This window comes from Symphalangus syndactylus, chromosome 11 (assembly GCF_028878055.3).
Source record: "Symphalangus syndactylus isolate Jambi chromosome 11, NHGRI_mSymSyn1-v2.1_pri, whole genome shotgun sequence".
In the NCBI taxonomy this organism is placed as follows: Eukaryota; Metazoa; Chordata; class Mammalia; order Primates; family Hylobatidae; genus Symphalangus; species Symphalangus syndactylus.
This window is the reverse complement of record NC_072433.2, coordinates 133,363,616-133,384,580: the sequence shown is the minus strand read 5'-3', so window position 1 is coordinate 133,384,580 and position 20,965 is coordinate 133,363,616. Positions and strand designations below refer to the sequence as shown.

The following is a 20,965-nucleotide window of genomic DNA, read 5'->3' as shown; positions in this document are numbered from 1 at the left end:
GGTGGGGATTCAAGGATCATCCCCACTTTACAGATGGGGAAACTGAGGCTAGGAGGGGTGCAAAAGCTGGACCTAGAGCACACAGTTTGGGAGTGGTGGCCCCAGCCTCTGAACGTGCGTCCGACTCCAGACCCCAATCCTGACCCCCATGCTGTGTTGTCTACAGGAAGAGCAACGAAACACAGCTTTCCAGTTTTTAAAGAAATACGCGTGGCATTTTGCCGGTGGGCGGTCTTTGCGGCGCAGGTCTAATTTTGGAATTTACAGTGGGATTTAAAATTTGCAGTGAGATCCTCTGTTTCACCTTGAAAGAGGCTCAAGGTGTATGAATCCCACACTAGACTGATGCTGAAGAGTATCCTGTGGAATCCACACCCGCTGGCATTTTCCGTAAAAAGGTCTCTGTGTCTTCCGGAAATGCGTGCGCCCCGCGCGGGCCGCGTTGCCAGCTTCCGGGTGCCTCTCCACGGACCTGCCACCAGGGGCCGCTCCAGCCCCGCCCGAGTTATCCATTGGCCCCTGCACCTGCTGTTCCCGAAAACGCAGCGGCCCAGCCTTCCTTTGCAGTTACCCTCTTAGACAAACGAACGTTTGGCTTCCCTCCTTATTTGCGTATCACAGAGCCAGTGAGACACAGTAGCCTTTTTGGGTTTTCCCCTGACCGTGCTTGGTGCAGAGCCCAGGGTGGCCGCCGTTTCAGGCAAGTCCCTTGTTCTTGTACAGGCGTGCAGACGCCCCGAGCCAGCCTGAGGAGGGGCCGCATGTTCCCAGGGCCCCATGGTTCCCCTCAGGAGGCAGACTGGAAAGGGCTGACTTGTCTCTTACTCCAGTGGGTAGAGAGGCGGGGTCCAGCCCGTCAGAGGCTGCTGCAGTAAAGAATTCTGTGACAGGGTGGGCACAGTGGCTCATGCCTGCAGTCCCAGCACTTTGGGAAGCCAAGGTGGGCTTATCATGAGGTCAGGAGATCGAGACCATCCTGGCCAACATGGTGAAACCCCGTCTCTACTAAAAATACAAAAAAAATAGCCAGGTGTGGTGGTGCACACCTGTAGTCCCAGCTTCTTGAGAGGCTGAGGCAGGAGAAACTCTTGAACTCGGGAGGTGGAGGTTGCAGTGAGGTGAGATCACGCCACCGCATTCCATCCTGGGTGACAGAGTGAAACTCCATCTAAAAAAAAAAAAGAGGAAGAAGAATTCTGGGACAACTCGGGGTCGGGAAGGGTGAAGAGATGCCTGTGGGCTCCAGCCCTGCTGGAAGCCCTTAGGAAAGTCTTCTAGGCCCAGAGTTAGCACAGCACCTTACCCTGCAGAGGCTCAGGGCTCACAGGTCCCTTCTGGTTCCAGCAGCTCCCGTTCCTGGCCCTCGTTGGTTGGCCACAGTCTGGAGGGTGACTTTTCTACTAGGTTTTGTGGGTGGGGGTCTGGGAGGCATCGGCTGTCAGTGGACTTATGCCTCATGCAGTTGGCGTCGTTCTCTTTGGAACCCTATTTATGTGCCTACGTAGAACCCTAGGGTGCTTGAGCTGGGACCAGGAGAAACGTGTAGTAACTCTCTTTACACAGATGAAGCTGCAGAGCCCCTGAAGGATGTGCGATGCACAATCACCACCACTGCCGTCATCAGACAACACTTTACAAAATGCTTCCTGCCTTGTCTCCATTTATCCTGCCCGCTCTTCTCATTTAACAGGTAGAGAGGCTTAGGCTCAGAGAGGCTAAGCTACTTGCCCAGGGTCACACAGCAAGTTAGAAGCAGAGCTGAGTTGCAAATCCAGGTCTTTAACTATTTCTATGTTCTGTGGACTTTCCTAGAAATCCCAGGCAGTTCCCAAACTGCTGTGGGAAAGGCTCGATTCCACTGTAACACACAGAGCTGATTACCAACCGAGTGATTCGATGAATAAATCAATGAACTGACTAATCCCATTCGTTCCCGTATTCATTCATCCCGTGAGAGTTCGTTGTGTGCCTTCAGTGACCCCTTCCTGCACTAAGTCCTGTTGATACAGTGATGGTCCAGACAGAAATGGCCATTTTTGTTTGTTTTTGTTTTTTTTGAGTTTCCCTCTTGTTGCCCAGGCTGGAGTGCAGTGGCACGATCTCGGCTCACTGCAACGTCCACCTACCAGGTTCAAGCAATTCTCCTGCCTCAGCCTCCCAAGGAGCTGGGATTACAGGCACCCACCAACACACCACACCTGGCTAATTTTTTGTATTTTTAGTAGAGACGAGGTTTTACCATGTTGGCCAGGCTGGTTTTGAACACCTGACCTCAAGTGATATGCCCGCCTTGGCCTCCCAAAGTGCTGGGATTACAGGCGTGAGCCACTGTGCCTGGCCTAACAAAGTGATTTTATGTGCTTTTTGTGGGAAGGACTCTTTCTGTGTGTTTTTAAAAATTGAGATGTAATTCATCTGTGTATATTTAAGGAGAATAGAAGACTTGCTCATAATGGTAGAATTTGAAAACTATATATGACTCCAAGGTTGCTGCAGACCAACACTGAGACTTTGAGTGAAGAGGGGCCGTGAGCAGCTCTGTGGCTTGGTCCAGCACTTGCCTAGCCCCTGGCTGGACCAAAGCCAAATCCATTTTCTAGTTTACACCTTGGTGCCTCCAACTATGAGTACTTGTTTTTTTTTTTTTTTTTTGAGACTGAGTCTCACTCTGTTGCCCAGGCTGGAATGCAGTGGCATGATCTCGGCTCACTGCAACCTCTGCCTCCCAGGTTCAAGCAATTCTCCTGCCTCAGCCTCCTGAGTAGCTGGGATTACAGGCGCCCGCCACAACACCCAGCTAATTTTTGTATTTTTAGTAGAGATGGGTTTCACCACGTTGGCCAGGCTGGCCTCCAACTCCTGACCTCAAGCGATCCGCCCGCCTCGGCCTCCCACAGTGCTGGGATTACAGGTGTGAGCCACCACGCCCAGCCCAAGCACTTTTGTTGTCGGGAAACCGCCGGGAGTGAGCAGTGTCAAGCTCTCCGAGGCATTCGTCACACGCTCAGTGCTTTCCTGGCTTTTGCCACAGCAGGAGATGACATGAGCAAGGCGGGTGACACAAGGCTCCTCCACAGCTATGGGAGGCACTCGGGCCACCCCGAATTCGTGATCAGTTCTCCGGTTCTGCCAGCGCCTTCCAGCTTTGCCCAGCCATCCCAGGAGCACACTGTGCTCCTTTCAATGAAAACGTGTGGAACAGGTACCACATTTGTAGCAGCTGTTGATGGAAATCTGTCAGTGACAGAGTGCTTAGACACAGGAGAAGCCACCCACATCAGAACCCCTGGGAGCTCGTTAAAAGGCAGACTCCCAGCACTACCTAGACCTGGGGACGGCAGCCATGACTCTGCAGGGCAGAGCCAGAGGCCTCAGTGAGCGATGCTCAGGGCTGAGCCCCAGTGTCAGGAGAAGCAAGCTCCTGGGAGGCCGCACCTGGCACTGTGCAATGGAGAGGGGCTCCCCGGGGCCTGCAGGTGGAGAGCGCTGACTCCAAGCTGAGTGTTTAGGGTGACTTAGGAAGGAAGGAGTGTTCCAATAAAAGCTGGCCCTGTGGTGGGCTAGATTAAGCAGGGACTGCCAGAGATCAGGACTGATCCTGCAGCTCAGGTTCTGCTTATTTAAAAACTCACCCAGGTGCAGTGGCTCACCCCGTCATCCCAGCACTTCGGGAGGCAGAGACGGGTGGATGACCTGAGAGCAGGAATTTGAGACCAGCCTGGCTAACATGGTGAAACCCCATCTCTACTTAAAATACAGAAATTGGCTTGGCCTGGTGGCACATGCCTGTAATCCCAGCTACTCAGGAGGCTGGGGCAGGAGAATCACTAGAACCCAGAAGTGGAGGTTGCAGTGAGCTGAGATGGTGCCATTGTACTCCAGCCTGGGCAGTAGAGTAAGATTGTCTCAAAATAAAACAAAACAAAGCAAAACAAAAACTTTGCTCATTGTGTGTTATTTTATAATATTATTTCATGATAGGATTTAAGGTGCTTTTAAAAAATATTTGGAAGACATCTTTTTTTTTAATTAAAGTCTGGAAATCTTATAGGACAGGCAGCCATCTCAGAAATGTTCTTTGCCGATTTCTGCCTGCAGGGAGTTGAGGCCCTCACCACCACCCAGTGGCAGCACTGGGACCCTGTCTTCATTCTGCATTTACTGTGAACCTCTGGGCAGGCGTTGGGCTGGCGGTGGGGCAGAGTGAATGGGACAGACAGAGCCCACCTTTCACAGAGCCCACCTTTGGCTTGTCACTTCAACCATACAGCGAGTGAACTCATATAACCCTAATGTAGGCAGTGCCTCAGGTAACACCACAGCTCAACAAACAGACAAAACGACACACACGTCTCGCTGCCTTTATTTGCAGGAATTAGTGGCGGGCCCTTGGAAAACCACTACAGACTGAAGCAATTTCACTTCCACTGGGGAGCAGTGAACGAGGAGGGCTCAGAGCACACGGTGGACGGCCACACGTACCCCGCAGAGGTTTGTAGACATGGCCTAACAGCACATATCTGGACGCTTTCTATGTCTCTGGCTTTATGGTGGGGGGTGAGCAAGCCATGCCCGCTGCCCAGATGTGAAGGATTTTCTGGGGTCTGGGACTGTCAGTGCTCTAACCAGAACAGTCGGCCACCCCACTCATTCAGTCACACCCGTCTCCTACGAAGAAGGCACTGTAAGCTCTCTCATTTAACGGAAGAAGAGACTGAGGTTCTGAATGGTTACGGAACTTGCCAAAGCCAGACAGCTGGGATTCAAAGTCAGAGCTTGAGCTCTTTGCCTCACTTCACTCAGCTGTGTGCTTGCAGCTGTAGGAACTACCAAATCCACACGGCCCTCTGCTGAGAAGCTGAACATGCTTGCAATAGAGATCGTCTTCTGTTGTTTGTTTGTTTTTTGGTTTTTTTTGAAACACCCAGACTGGAGTGCATTGGTGCAATCTTGGCTCACCACAACCTCCGTCTCCCAGGCTCAAGCGGTTCTCCTGCCTCAGCCTCCCGAGTAGCTGGGATTACAGGTGCGTGCCACCAGGCCCTGCTAATTTTTGTATTTTTATTAGAGATGGGGTTTCTTTTTTTTTTTTTTTTGAGATGGAGTCTCGCTCTGTCCCCCAGGCTGGAGTGCAGTGGTGCAATCTCGGCTCACTGCAAGCTCCGCCTCCCGGGTTCACGCCATTCTCCTGCCTCAGCCTCTCCGAGTAGCTGGGACTACAGGCGCCTGCCACCATGCCCGGCTAATTTTTCGTATTTTTAGTAGAGACGGGGTTTCACTGTGGTCTGGATCTCCTGACCTCGTGATCCACCCGCCTCGGCCTCCCAAAGTGCTGGGATTACAAGCGTGAGCCACCGCGCCCGGCCGAGATGGGGTTTCGTCATGTTGGCCAGGCTGGTCTTGAACTCCTGACCTCAAGTGATCCACCCACCTCAGCCTCCCAAAGTGCTAGGATAACAGGCGTGAGCCACCGCACCCCGCCAAGATCATCTTTTTAAAGCAGTCTTATTTTCAACATTCCAAAGTAGGAGTCAGTAGAGAAAATGAGTGCGGAATTGGTTTTTGTAGTTTTTTTGGGTGATAAGTGATGCCTTATAGATTTCCCCAAATATTTTATTATGAAATGTTTGCAACATACAAAAAAAGAAAAGAAATGAACAAGAAGAATGCACGAGTTTGACCTCTCAGTCCTGTGATGATCATTTTTGCCATATTCACTTTATCACACCTCTGCTCACCCACTCACCTGACTTTTTGATGCTTTGTCAAGTTGAGGACTCTTTCTGTTTTTTGAACTTGTTGTTGTTATGAAAGTAATGCGGCAGTTACTATGGAACTAGAGTCCACCCAAACCAAAAAATGAAAATTGCTTGTAATCGCACACCCAGAGGTGACCTGGGGACATTTTATAAATAGGGAGTGATATCTGTTGTCATAATCATACACATATTTATAAATAGTTCCAAGAATGAGTGCAGCAATGGCTTCTGTGTGCTTCTTTTCATTTAACAACATGCCTTTTATTTTAGTACCTCTATCTGCAACTTTGTTTTTGATGAACAGTGATATTTTATTTATTTATCTATTTTTGAGATTGTGTATCACTCTGTTGCCCAGGCTGGAGTGCAGTGGCGTAATTGCGTGATCTCGGCTCACTGCAACCTCTGCTGCCTCAGCCTCCTGAGTAGCTGGGATTACAGGCGCTTGCCACCGCGTCCAGCTAATTTTTGTAGTTTTAGTAGAGACGGGGTTTCACCATCTTAGCCAGGCTGGTCTTGAACTCCTGACCTCGTGATCCCCCCGCCTCGGCATCCCAGAGTGCTGGGATTACAGGCGTGAGCCACCACGCCCATCTGAGGCCTGAGTTTTTTCTGGTAATTCTTGTCCAAGGATAACTAGGAAGTAGAAAATAATGAAACCACCCATTTCTATTGGATGAGGTTAACATGATCCTCTCCTTTTTCCCCCCACCAGGAAGACTGAGGCTCTTCCTTCCCGTGGCTTCATCAAGTGTCTGGGAGCTCAGAGTTGCTGGTGGTCCTGGGATCTTACACATCTGGCTGCAACAACTTAGTTCTTTTTTTTTTTTTTTTTTGAGACGGAGTCTCGCTCTGTCACCCAGGCTGGAGTGCAGTGGCACAATCTCAGCTCACTGCAAGCTCTACCTCCTGGGTTCACACCGTTCTCCTGCCTCAGCCTCGTGAGTAGCTGGGACTACAGGCGTCTGCCACCACGCCCGGCTAATGTTTTTTTTTTTTTTGTTTTGTTTTTTTTGTATTTTTAGTAGAGACAGGATTTCACCACGTTAGCCAGGATGGTCTCAATCTCCCAACCTCATGATCCGCCCGCCTCGGCCTCCGAAAGTGTTGGGATTACAGGCGTGAGCCACCACGCCCAGCCATTTCATTATGATTAAGTGGACACATAGGTCAGCCATTCAGAAGGGGAAGTGACTGTCTTATTTCTTGCTGAGCAGTTTAAGTTTTCTTTCTACTATGTTTCAGCTGCATTTAGTTCACTGGAATTCTGTGAAATACCAAAATTACAAGGAAGCTGTCCTGGGAGAGAACGGCTTGGCTGTGATAGGCGTGTTTTTAAAGGTAATCGCTTTGCTGGGGTGTAGCTCTAATGAAGAAAGTGGTGATCCATCATTAGGATTGCTTTTTTTTTGAGACAGGATCTCGCTGTGTCACACAGGCTGGAGTGCAGTGGCACAGTCTCGGCTCATTGCAACTTCCACCTCCCGGGTTCAAGTGATTCTCCTGCCTCAGCCTCCCCAGTAGCTGGGACTATAGGAGTATGCCACCACACCCAGCTAATTTTTGTATTTTTAGTAGAGACAGGGTTTCACCATATTGGCCAGGCTGGTCTCGAACTCCTGACCTTAGATGATCCGCCTACCTCGGCCTCCCAAAGTGCTAAGATCACAGGCGTGAGCCACCGCGCCTGGCCTAGGATTGCTTTTAAAACGTGGTGTATTTACAGTGGAGCGAGCTTCCCCGCCCATCCACTGTCTTTTCAGCTAACCCCTTGTGTGTCTGCCACGCAGCTCGGGGCCCCTCATCAGACGCTGCAGAGGCTGGTGGACATCTTGCCGGAAATAAAACATAAGGTAAGCTGCATATTTGAAATCAGCAGGTCAGGCGCGGAGGCTCACGCCTGTACTCTCAGCACTTTGGGAGGCTGAGGCAGGTGGATCACCTGAGGTCGGGAGTTCGAGACCAGCCTGACCAACATGGAGACACCCCCGTCTCCACTAAAAATACAAAATCAGCTGGGTGTGGTGGCGCATGCCTGCAATCCTAGCTACTCAGGAGGCTGAGGCAGGAGAATCGTTTGAACCCAGAGGTGGAGGTTGCAGTGAGCTGAGATCGCGCCATTGCACTCCAGCCTGGGTGACAAGAGTGAAACTCCATCTCAAAAAAAAAAAAAAGAAAGAAAGAAAAGAAAGAAATCAGCATAATTTGACAAGCAAAATTGTTTAGCACAGCGATTCATTTGCAAGGAAAAAGAAATGGCGTAGTGGAAAGAGCCCCACCCAGGGGCTGTGGTTCCAGTTCTGGAAACGGGATTCCGCAGGGTTGATGCTCGCGTGTCCACAGCTGGCTGTCTCTGACTTCTAATGCGTCACCACTATTCTGGGACCCTACTTCCTCCTCCATAAAATAAGGGTGTTGGGCTCAATGGAAGTTCCCAAAATTCAGCCATGTAGGCAAGAACCTGAAGACATTTGACATATCTGCCTGCCAATGGGACAACTTTCTACTGAATATTTTTCTTTTCTTTTTTTTTTTGAGGAGTCTCCCTCTGTCAGTCAGGCTGGAATGCAGTGGCGTGATCTCGGCTCACTGCAACCTCCGCCTCCCGGGTTCAAGCAATTTTCTTGCCTCAGCCTCCCACGTAGCTGGGACAATAGGTGTGCACCACCACACCCAGCTAATTTTTGTATTTTTAGTAGAGACGGGGTTTCACCATGTTGGCCAGGCTGGTCTCAAACTGCTGACTTCAGGTAATCCGCCCGCCTCGGCCACCCAAGGTGCTGGGATTACAGGTGTGAATCACATTAAGTACAGCCTACTTAATATTTTTCTTTAAATTGATTAGCTTGAAAAATTTTTAGCCTTGTCCTGGGTGAGGTGATGATATTCACTAATGATAAAGTTTGTTTTAAAACAGATTGAAACAAAAACCTCAAATCCCTAAGTAATAACATTTAAGAATGTTGACTTGTGTACCACCCAGCACTCTCCTTGATCAGTCCCTGTCTGACTCCAAGCCCAAGGGCAGAGAGAAACCTGCCCAAACCGCAGCTCTCTGCCCAGCTCTCCATACACTTCCCGGCATGCAGCGCAGCTCGAAAAGATGGCGGGGACAAGAGTGTCGCCTTTCTCCAAGATCAGCTGAGAAAAGGCTTTGAGGGGGAAGGAGAAATTCCAAAGAAATGTAGTTTATTTATTCAGCAGCAAACAAAAGAATTCCAGGGCAGAAGGAGTCAACGCAAGCCTCAGATGTGCGGACGGGATGAGGCTTCAACCTGTGTTAACAATGGTGCGGGCGGGTCCAGATGGAGCTGGGGCCAGCCCTTCCTCGCGGTTCAAGGAGCCGTTTGATCTGTACGTGGCCTTTGCCTTGACGCTGGCTTCGGGGCGGCCTCCTGGGACTGGGACCAGGTCACCCCCTGCCGCCCCATCTGCCTGCTCGGGAACTTCACAAGGCCACGGTTCTGAGAGCTCTGACGTCCTGTCCTCTTCCTCCGCGCGGGTCCACACCCGGAGGAAACCTGGGGAGGGGATGTTTTCCCAGTCAGCCTCCACCTCCCACACCAGGGGGTCCCACCTCTTGGTGGGAAAGAAAAGAGCTGGCTGTGAAGGACGCTTTACCCAAGGGCTGTTTTCCTCCCGGGGAAGGTTCTGGAGCATTTCTTTCCCATGGGGTAAGTCAGAATTTTCTAGGCAAACCACAGGGGAGGAATGATGCCAGGGACAGGGGAAGAAGTGCCACCGGGGCCTCAGCTCTGGTCCTGATGCCGATCTCTGGGCTCGTCCCCTCAGCTGAAAATAAAGAGTTAGACTCTTTTTTTCTTTTTTTTTTTTTGAGGTAGAGTCTCACTCTGTTGCCCAGGCTGGAGTGCAATGGCACGACCTCGGCTCACTGCAACCTCCGCCTTCCAGGTTCAAGTGATTCTCCTGCCTCAACCTCCTGAGTAGCTGGAAGTACCAGCGCCCACCACCATGCCTGGCTAATTCTTGTATTTTTAGTAGAGAGGGGGGTTTCACCATGTTGGCCAGGTGATCCTAACACTTTGGGAGGCCAAGGCAGGCAGACCACCTTAGGTCAGGAGTTCGAGACCAGCCTGGCCAACATGATGAAAGCCCATCTCTACTAAAACTACAAAATTTAGCCAGGCATGGTGGCGTGTGCCTGTAATCCCAGCTACTCAGGAGGCTGAGGCAGGAGAATTGCTTGAATCTGGGAGGTGGAGGTTGCAGTGAGCCAAGATCGTGCCACTACACTCCAGGCTGAGTGACACAGCGAGACTCATTTCAAAAAAAAAAAGAAAAAAAAGACCTTAGGAGGTAAAAGGCCCAGCCTTGGGGGCAAGAGTCTGTGCTTCGTGGGTCAGGGACTGGGAAGAGACTTGAACAAGCCTGTCATCTAGAGTCTCCTGTCCTAGGGCTTCTGGGAGCTTCTCCCATAGCACAGTGTATCAGAGAGCCCCACAGTTGGACTCCTGGTTCCAGAGCCCCGATCCACCACTCCTGAGCTGCGCACCTCTGAGCCTCAGCTTCCTCGCCTGTGAAATGGAGATATTAAACATCCACAGTAGCCCGGGCGTGGTGGCTCACACCTGTAATCCCAGCACTTAGGGAGGCAGAGGTGGGTAGATCACCTGAGGTCAGGAGTTCAAGACCAGCCTGGCCAACATGGCAAAACCCCGTCTGTACTAAAAATACAAAAATTATCTGGATATAGTGGCACACTCCTGTAATCCCAGCTACTCAGGAGGCTGAGGCAAGAGAATCGCTTGAACCCAGGAGACAGAGGTTGCAGTGAGCCGAGATCGTGCCACTGCACTCCAGTCTGGGCGACAGCTCGAGAATCCGTCTCCAAAAAAAAAATCCACACGAGAGCAGCATTCTCACCATGTAATGGAATAAGGAGCATGTCTGGTTCTTGGTTAAGTGTGCAGTTGAGTTTAAGGCCCAGCTGTGGCCAGCACTCACACACACACGTCTGCTGTGGAATGCACAGGCTGCTGCTGCCCGTCACAAAACGAAAATCTGCCAGCCCAATCACTAAGGTTAAAATCGCTTTTTGTTGCTGCCGGTACTTTCAGTCAGCTGATTCCTAGAGAGAGCTATTACCTTTTGGGAGTCCGTGAAACTTTAGAATGATGGCCTTGTGATGGAAAATGCTAGAAGTGTGGTTGAATCTAACTCCTGACTGGAGGGCAGTGCAGGGCAGGACGGGGCTGTGGTGGCCTCAGGCTCAAGGGCAGATGGCCTTGGCTTCGAATCCCAGCTCTGCCACTCACCCCCAAGGACTCAGCAGTCTTCACCTAGGGACGGGCTCACCTGCAGCTTCTGGGCTGCTTTCCTGGTTTCCTCCAGTTAAGGAACAAACTGTCCTGAACTAGGGCAGGAAAGACCAGAGTCATGTAGTCCCCATCATCTCTCCTGGTTCCAGGCTGGTCCGGGCCCTGCTGTGGGACTGACTCGGCAGAGACCCTCCAGGAATGCCTGCCACGGTCGCTCCCTGGGGACCCAGCTGGCTTCTATGCAGTGCTCAGGGCTCCCAGGTGCATTTCCAGAGACAGCCAGAGGGACATGATGTCCTTTTCTGCCCTGGCTTCCAGAGTCACAAAGCACTGCTCCTGCAGCATCCTGTTCACCACTCCCACCAGGAGCACCTGCCCAGGCTCAGGGCAAGGGGACATCACCCCACACCTCGGTGGGAGGGGTTCAAAGAAGCGACAGCCCTCCACATAAATTATGACACTGAATCTTCCAATCACTCCACGAGGCAGGGCCTGTGATTCATCTGTCTTGCACATACAGGGAAACCAAAGCTCAGAGAGGCAGAGAAGGCCTTGCCCGGGCACACAGCTGGCAGGTGAAGAGCCCGTTTTAAAACCCAGGAAGTGGGTCCATGGAGCCTGAACTCCCAATCATCCCAGCGCCCACCTCCCACGTGCAGTCAGAACCCAGGCTGAGCCGCAGCCCCTGCTGCACACTTCTGAGCTTTTCAGCAGCTTAGAGGGAAACACAGGCAGTGTCTGTAATGAAAACCACATCAGGCGCTGCCTGGAAGCCCAGACCCCCGCCCCCACCCTCACCCCCAGCGCCATCCCATCTGCACGGGCCCCTACCAGTGCCGACCTCTCACTATGCTCTCAGCTCCCAGCATGCAGGCACAGCCCCATTGTGGCCCCGGTGACCCTGGGCAGACGATACCAGAATGGTGACCTCGAGGCTTCACCTTTGACCCTCTCACCATAGCCAGAAGTTTTGGCAAAAACTGCCCACAGAGGGTCCCCACCCTCCATGCCTGGACAAGCTGCAAGCTCCTCAGGGTGCTGGGGCCCCCCCTCGTCCCTGCCTTCACAAGAGTCAGGGCTACAGGGAAGTTGTCTGCCTTGTGGAGTTGGAAACAGCCCACCAGGTCCAGGGGATCCAGGGAATGGCTCTATGCCCTTGTGGGGGCTCTTCTAGCTTTGGTGACAGCAGCAGCAGTACCTACCGAGCCCCACGCCCATGTGGCAGGCACTGACGGAAGCCCATTACAGCCACCACGCTGCCTGTCATTCACCTGGGGAAACTGAGACTCTAAGAGGACAAAACAAGGGCAGAGTTAGGCTGGGTGGGGCTTGATGTTCATAAGATGTGGGGTCCTCTTTAAGAGAAAGAAGACAAAACCAGGAATAGGGCAGTGGCTCACGCCTATAATCCCAGCACTTTGGGAGGCTGAGGCGGGCAGATTACCTGAGGTCAGGAGTTTGAGACCAGCCTGACCAACATAGAGAAACCCCATCTCTATTAGAAATACAAAGTAAGCCAGGTGTGATGGCGCATGCGTGTAATCCCAGCTACTAGGGAGGCTACGGCAGGAGCATCGCTTGAACTGGAGAGGTGGAGGTTGTGGTGAGCTGAGATCGTGCCATTGCACTCCAGCCTGAGCAACAAGAGCGAAACTCCGTCTCAAAAAAAATAAATAAATAAAAGAAAAGAAAAGTGGAAGAAGTCACCAACCCACTTCCGCCAGCAAAGGCTTGTGGTGCTTTCCACAGGTAGCTGGGCCATCCGTGCTCAGACACGGGATGTGATGGTCTTCAGCCTCATTGGTGTGCTCACCGGTGTCCCATTCTAGCTGCCTGGGGCTCACCACACGCATAAAGGTAGGGCCCGGACTTGCTTTGGGTGCCCCGACGGGGAGCGCCTTTCTGTAACCACATGGCTGCTCCAGCCCTCATGCATCTTAGAGACAGGACAGGAACTCCTGGGGGTGATGAGGCAACACACAGGCTTCCTCTTCTCAGCCCGAGGCTAGAAAACTTAATTGGCAAGAAACCTGCACGCAGTGGAATGGCTGGGGCCTGCCGCTCCCCCGAATGATTCCTGCAGCCCTGGGGAGGGAGGGAAGAGCGTGCACCTCGGAACGGGCCAGGCCTCAGTGGCCCTGACTGGCAACATGGCTTTGGGCAAGTTGTTTATATCCGTCTGTCTGTCTTCATCATTAAACTAGAAATACTTCTCAAAGGGTTGTTCTAAAGATTTGAAGTAGTTGCTCAGAAAGTGACTGGCACATCTATGCCCTGGGAGCAGGGACATGTGGCAGACAGGAGGAGACGGACATCTCAGGGGACACCCACCTGTTACCCATGTGCACAGACCAACGTCTCACTGAACACCCGCCTGTTACCCACGTGCACAAGCAGCCTGCTCCTTCACAGCCCAGCTAGACCGTGCAATCGGGTGTCAACCCAGCTAGATCATGCAGTGAGATATTTCTTAGCAGTCAGAAAGGACACAGCTCTAACTCACGCTGCGGTGTGGGTGAGCCTCAAAAGCACCATGCTAAGTGAGAGACACAAGACATAAATGTTCCACATGTTACATGACTCAGTTCCTATGAAACCCACAGAGACAGAAGTAGCGGGGGGGGGGGGGGACGGGAGCGAAAAAGTACCAAGCTTCCTCCTCGAGGTGCTGAAAATGTTCTAAAATTGACGCGGGATGGCTGCACAACCATGAATATAACCAAAACCATAGAATTGTACACTTCTTATTTACTTTTTTTTTTTTTTTTGAGACGGAATTTCACTCTTGTTGCCCAGGCTGGAGTGCAACGGCATGATCTCAGCTCACTGCAACCTCTGCCTCCCAGATTAAGGTGATTCTCCTGCCTCAGCCTCCCGAGTAGCTGGGATTACAGGCATGCACCACCACGCCTGGCTAATTTTGTATTTTTAGTAGAGACGCAGTTTCGCCAGGTTGGTCAGGCTGGTCTCGAACTCCCGACCTCAGGTGATCCACCCGCCTTGGCCTCCCAAAGTGCTGGGATTACAGGCAATAGCCACCGTGCCCATCCTATTTACTTATTTTAAGAAAGGATCTCACTCCGTCACACAGGCTAGAGTACAGTGGTATGATCACAGCTCACTGCAGCCTCAACCTCCAGGGCTCAAGCCATCCTCCCACCTCAGCCTCCCCACTACCTGGGATCAAAGGCATGTACCACTGCACCTGGCTAGTTTTTGTATTTTTTGTAGAGTCAGGGTCTTGTTATATTGCTTAGGCTGGTCTCAAACTCCTAGCCTCAAGCAGTCCTCCCACGTCAGCCTCCCAAAGTGCTGGGATTACAGGCATGAGCCGTCGCACCCAACCAGGTTACACTTTAGATGGGAGAGTTGCATGGCATGTGAATTCTATCACAATAATGCTGTGGGTTTTGTTGCTGTTGTTGTTGTTTGAGACAGAGTCTCTCTCTGTTGCCCAGGCTGGAGTGCAATGGTGCGATCTTGGCTCACTGCAACCTCTATCTCCTGTGCTAAAGCAATTCTTGTGTCTCAGCCTCCCGAGTAGCTGGGATTACAGGCACCCACCACCATGCCTGGTTAATTTTTGTATTTTTACTAGAGACGGAGTTTCGCCATTGTTGGTCAGGCTGGTCTTGAACTCCTGACGTCAGGTGATCTGCCTGCCTTGGCCACCCAAAGTGCTGTGATTACAGCCATGAGCCACTGTGGCCAGCCTATAATGCTGGTTTTTTTTTTTTAATTAACTGGATAATTATAAACGTGAACACGTGTGCACAGAACTGATGCATGTGTCTGCCGGCGTGGACACTCCCAGGCTTCCTTCTGGTAGCTCAGCTGCCTCTCTTGACCCTGACCCTCACTGCTTGATGTTAGGAGACAAGCCCAAGGCATCTGGGTTGACAGCTTCCACCTCAGAAGGCCAGGGCCCAGCAAAGTCAAGGTGATATGGCTGAGCAGGGAGGCTGCCTTCCTTGCAGACAGGGACTCTGTCACTTCAAACTGGACTCTTGTCCCACAGTGCTGGCCAGGGGCAGGTGCAGAATTGTGCTTGGTTGGCACGGGACGCTGATGAGGGCTGTGTTGCGGCCAGGCCCAACCACCATGAGCCGAGATCACGCCACGGCACTCCAGCCTGGAAGACAGAGTGAGACTCTGCCTCAAAAAAATAAAAAAAATAAAAAGTTATAAATAGAACTACCCTATGATTCAGCAATCACACACTTCTGGGTATATATCCAGAAGAGCTGGCTGGGCACAGTGGCTTATGCCTGTAATCCCAATATTTTGAGAGGCCAAGGCAGGAGGATCACTTGAGCCCAGGAGGTGGAGAACAGCCTGGGCAAGATGGCAAGACCCCCGGCTACAAACAATTAATTTTAAACCCTGGTGTGGTGTCCCGGCTACTTGGGAGACTGAGGCGGGGGGATCGCTTGAGCCTAGGAATTAGAGCCTGCAGTGGGCTATGATGGCATCATTGCACTCCTGCCTGGGTGACAAAGTAAGACCCTAACTCTTTTGTTTGTTTTTTGGCTGTGAGTGTATTCAGTGCAAAATAATCCTGTCTAATTTTACTGAGGTGGCTGGCCATGTCCACGACAAAATCTGCCTCTAAGCTGGAATTCGGTTGCTGACCCAGCCCGAACCTCGGCTTTCTTGTCAGCCCCAGGGGCACAGCACTCCATCTGTGGGTATCTCTGTCAGCTTCCCCTCTTGTGAGTCTTGCTGGTCGTCCACCCTCCAGACCTTTAGGCCGAGGCCTGCCAGACCCTGGACGGCTGCAGCGTAGGGTGGCAGGCACACTTTCCAGGGACAGATGAAGGTAATCACGGAGATACTGGATACCCTCACTGGTAAGGTAGCAGTAAAAATGTCTCCAGGAAAGCCGGGCGCGGTGGCTCACGCCTGTAATCCCAGCACTTTGGGAGGCCGAGGTGGGCGGATCATGAGGTCAGGAGATCGAGACTATCCTGACTAATATGGTGAAACCCCATCTCTACTAAAAATATAAAAAATTAGCTGGTTGCGATGGCGTGAAGATGTAGTCCCAGCTACTCGGGAGGCTGAGGCAGGAGAATCGCTGGAACCTGGGAAGCAGAGGCTGCAGTGAGCTGAGATCGCGCCACTGCACTCCAGCCGGGGTGACAGAGCGAGACTCTGTCTCAAAAAAAAAAATGAAAAAGAAAGGAAGAAATGTCTGTAGGCAAACTGTTCCTTCAGGCAGCCTCGGGACTTGAGAGACTGCGTGGCCTTCGTGACATGAAGGTTGGGCACATTCTTGTCTGCCAGCTCCGGGTGCTTAGGCATGTGGACATCCTTCTTGGCCACCATGACTCCCTCCTTAAAAAGGAGCCCATAGGCCAGGCACAGTGGGTCACCCCAGCACTTTGGGAGGCTGAGGCGGGCAGATCACCCGAGGTCAGGAGTTCAAGACCAGCCTGGCTAACATGGTGAGACCCTTTCTGTACTAAAAATACAAAAATTAGCTGGGCGTGGTGGCAGGCGCCGGAGGCTGAGGCAAGAGAATCGCTTGAACCAGGGAGGGGGAGATTGCGGTGAGCCGAGATCGCGCCATTGCACTCCAGCCTGGGCAACGAGAGTGAAACTCCGTCTCAAAAAAAAAACAAAAAAAGGAAAATGGAACTCATAATGGCAATCCGGTTCTTCTTAGGCATCAACATCTCAACGGCTCTAAGGTCTGGGGCCAGGGGGCCCCATCTCTTAAAAAAAAAAAAAGAGTTGGAAGCAGGATTTGAAGAGAGAATTGTATACGCATGTTCATGGCAGCACTATTCACAACAGTGAAAAGGCGAAAGCAAACCTAGCATCTATCCACAGATGAATAGATCAACCAAGTGTGTTCCATCCATTACAAGGGAATATCATTCAGCCTTAAAACGCAGGGACTCGGCCAGGCGCGGTGGCTCACGCCTGTAATCCCAGCACTTTGGGAGGTCAAGGTGGGCGGATCATGAGGTCAGGAGATCGAGACCATCCTGTCTAACATGGTGAAACCCCATCTCTACTAAAAATACAAAAAATTTGCCGGGCGTGGTGGCGGGCGCCTATAGTCCCAGCTACTGGGGAGGCTGAGGCAGGAGAATGGCGTGAACCCAGGAGGCGGAGCTTGCAGTGAGCCGAGACCGCACCACTGCACTCCAGCCTGGGCGACAGAGCGAGACTCCATCTCAAAAAAAAAAGCAACAATGCAGGGACTCCTGACACATGCTCCAATGTGGATACACCTGAAGGACATTATGCCCAGTGAAATAAGCCAGATGCAAAAGACAAAAACCACAGGATCCTACCCACATCAGGTCCCCAGAGTCCTCAGATTCAGAGAGACGGAAGCGGAATGGTGGGTGCCAGGCCTGGGGGAGGAAGCTGGACTTAGTGCTTAGTGGGGTCAGGACAGAATTTGAGTTTGGGGTGATCGAAAAGTCCTGGAGACGGATGGTGGAGACGGTTGCACCACAATGTGACTGCATTTAACGCCATCAAACTTTACACTTAAAAATGGTTAAGATGGGCCGGGCATGGTGGCTCATGCCTGTCATCCCAGCACTGTGGGAGGCTGAGACAGGTGAATCACCTGGGGTAGGGAGTTCAAAACCAGCCTGACCAACATGAAGAAACCCTGTCTCTACTAAAAATACAAAATTAGCGGGTGCGGTGGTGGGCGCCTGTAATCCCAGGTACTCAGGAGGCTGAGGCAGGAGAATCACTTGAGCCTGGGAGGTGAAGGGTTGCAGTGAGCCAAGATCGCACCATTGCACTCCAGCTTGGGCAACAAGAGCAAAACTCCATCTCAAAAAAAAAAAAAGGTTAAGAGGGTAAATTTTATGTTATGTATATTTTATCACAATAAAAAGTAGTATTTTTTGCAGGCAAGGTATGCTAAAAGAAATGGCTTTATTTTTATTTTTTATTATTTATTTATTAATTATTATTATTACTATTATTTGAAACAGAGTCTCACTCTGTTGCCCAGGCTGGAGTGCAGCGGCGTGATCTCGGCTCACGGCAACCTCTGCCTCCTGGGCTCAAGTGATTCTCCTGCCTCTGCCTCCTGAGTAGCTGGGACTACAGGCGCCCACCACCACATCTGGATAATTTTTGCATTTTTAGTAGAGACAGGGTTTCACCATATTGACCAGGCTGGTCTCGAACTCCTGACCTCAAGTGATCCACCCACCTCGGCCTCCCAAAGTGCTGAGATTACAGGGGTCAGCTACTGCACCCCAAGAAATGACTTCAAAAGGAAAAATGTAAGCACCAACGTAAGCTGGTGTAGTGTAATTCCCACCAATGTAAGATGGCAGGAATCCTTGCTCTGTATAGAAGGGTCACATTTTCTCACCATTGCTTCCAAGTGTGACAGCAGTGGCCTCATGGCCTTATCTCGGGAAAAGTTCTTCCTTCCAAGCCCATGAAGGCCTCACGTGCTGAGATAAGGTGGAAGCTCCTAGTCTCGCCTGAGGACCGACACGGCCTGTGCTTCTCGGTCTCTCAGGACACGTGGGCAGCCATGCGCCCCTTTGACCCCTCCAGTCTGCTGCCCACCTGCTGGGATTACTGGACCTACGCGGGCTCTCTCACCACCCCGCCACTGACGGAGTCGGTCACCTGGATCATCCAGAAGGAGCCCGTTGAAGTGGCCCCAAGCCAGGTGAGCTGTGCCCATAACTGGCATGATGGCGATTCATGGACGGTGTCTCTCTTGCTTGGCAGCGTCACTAACATGCTGCATAAGAGCATTGTGGAGTTATATATATTCTTTCATGCATTTAGGGCGTTCTTCCACAAGAAGAAATTTCCAATTGAAGTAGGAGCTTGTTGAGATTGGACAGCGGTTCCAGTGATCACAGCGAGCACGTTCTGAGCATTGCCCTAATCTTTCACACACACACACACACACGAGGCATTCTTGGGAGTGTTCCAGGGTCATGGGTCTGCATGGTTTTTGTTTTCTTCCTTTTTCTTTTCTTTTTTTTTTTTTTTTTTTTTTTGAGACGGAATCTCACTCTGTCGCCCAGGCTGGAGTACAGTGGCGCAATCTCGGCTCACTGCAAGCTCCGCCTCCCGGGTTCATGCCATTGTCCTGCCTCAGCCTCTCCGAGTAGCTGGGACTACAGGCGGCCGCCACCATGGCCAGCTAATTTTTTGTATTTTTTAGTAGAGACGGGGTTTCACTGTGGTCTTGATCTCCTGACTTCGTGATCCGCCCGCCTTGGCCTCCCAAAGTGCTGGGATTACAAGCGTCAGCTACCACGCCCAGCCTGTTTTCTTCCTTTTTCTTTACTTTTCTTTTCTTTTTTTTTTTTTTTTGAGACAGAGTCTCGCTCTGTCGCCCAGGCTGGAGGGCAGCGGCGCAATCTCGGCTCACTGCAACCTCCACCTCCTGGGTTTAAGCAATTCTCCTGCCTCAGCCTCCCGAATAGCTGGGATTACAGGCACCCATCACCACGCCTGGCTAATTTTTGTATTTTTAGTAGAGGCAGGGTTTCACCAGGTTGGCCAGACTGGTCTTGAACTCTTGACCTCAGGTGATCTGCCCACCTCAGCCTCCCACAGTGCTGGATTCCAGGCATGAGCCACCGAGCCCGGCCTCCTTTTCCTTATCTAAATAGTTTCATTGCTTTTTTTTTTTTCAAAAATTAGTTAATAATATTTGTATACATTTTTTAAAGTTATACTCTTGGGATGGGCGTCATGGCTCATGCCCATAATTTTAGCACTTAAAGAGGCCAGGGCAGGCAGATCACTTGAGGCCAGGAGTTCGAGACCAGCCTGACCAACATGGTGAAACCCTGTCTCTACTAAAACTACAAAATTAGCCAGGCGTGGTGGTGAACGCCTGTAATATCAGCTACTTGGGAGGCTGGGGCAAGGGAATAACTTGAAGCCGGGAGGCGGAGGCTGCAGTGAGCCGAGATCGCGCCACTGCACTCCAGCCTAGACAAGAAGAACAAAACTCCATCTCAAATAAATAAATAAATAAAAATACAAAAATTAGCCAGGCATGGTGGCATGTGCCTGTAGTCCCAGCTACTTGGGAGGCTGAGGTAGGAGAATCACTTGAACCTGGAAGGCAGAGGTTGCAGTGAGCTGAGATCGTACCATTGCACTCCAGCTTGGGCAACAGAGTGAGACTCTGTCTCAAAAAATAAATAAATAAAAGCTATACCATCATTTTTTTCTGGAAACCTTAAAAATCTGTAGCAATTCTGTCTGTCCAAGGCAGTTTAGAGCCACAAGTGCCGCCCCCGCCCGGCAGACGTTTCTCAGCAGTTGCAGCAGGACTTAGCATCTCTGGTTCATCTCTTTCCGAGGGCTCCAGGTGAGCTCTTAGAGGGTCTTTCAGTCTCCTGGGCCTGTGAAAATACTCCCTTATATACAAACCATGGCATGATGTCATTTGCACTTGGAGATGTGGGAGGCAGAATATCTGCCTGCCTCCAAACCAGAGCTGTTGGACATGGGGAAGGCTTTTGTTGAAGGTGGCCCCTTGTCAGCAAGGCCCTTATGCCACTCAACAAGCATATATGTGACAAGTGTCCATTCTGGGTCTGTGCCACCAGGAGAGGGTGGGAGGTGGGCAGGTGTGGAGGGGCGGCACAGGAATAGGGCATTCGTCTCAGAACACTGCTGTCTGGCAGGAAAGTAGAAGCAAAGCCAATAGTATTAAGCCAGGGTGGCTGGTGTCATATAAAAATGCAGGGCAGGAGCCCCTTATCCTGAGCAGGGGAGCCAGGGAGGCACCTGTCCTGGAAGGTGGGGAGTTTTCCAGAGGAGGAGAAAGGCTGCCTTTCTGAGACAGTCAACAAGTGTGCAGACCACAAACGTGGATGAGCACAGCACGGTCACGGCCCAGGAGACCACGTGCACCATGTGCGTGCAACTCTAGGGGGCGCTGGATCATCACGCAGG

General features: G+C 51.4%; 1 protein-coding gene across 13 annotated transcripts in view; it reads left to right on the top strand.

The window, feature by feature from the left end:
* CA5A (carbonic anhydrase 5A) overlaps nucleotides 1–20,965 on the top strand; it is a 56,503-nt gene that overhangs the window by 25,302 nt on the left and 10,236 nt on the right. For 3 of the 13 annotated variants that reach the window (XM_055232718.2, XM_055232717.2, XM_063613039.1), the window contains 4 exons: nucleotides 4,373–4,491; nucleotides 7,005–7,100; nucleotides 7,550–7,612; nucleotides 18,549–18,704. In XM_055232718.2, the coding sequence (XP_055088693.1) occupies nucleotides 4,373–4,491; nucleotides 7,005–7,100; nucleotides 7,550–7,612; nucleotides 18,549–18,704 (434 nt within the window). The other 10 variants (XR_010114525.1, XR_010114524.1, XM_063613038.1 and 7 more) reach the window with 10 other exon arrangements.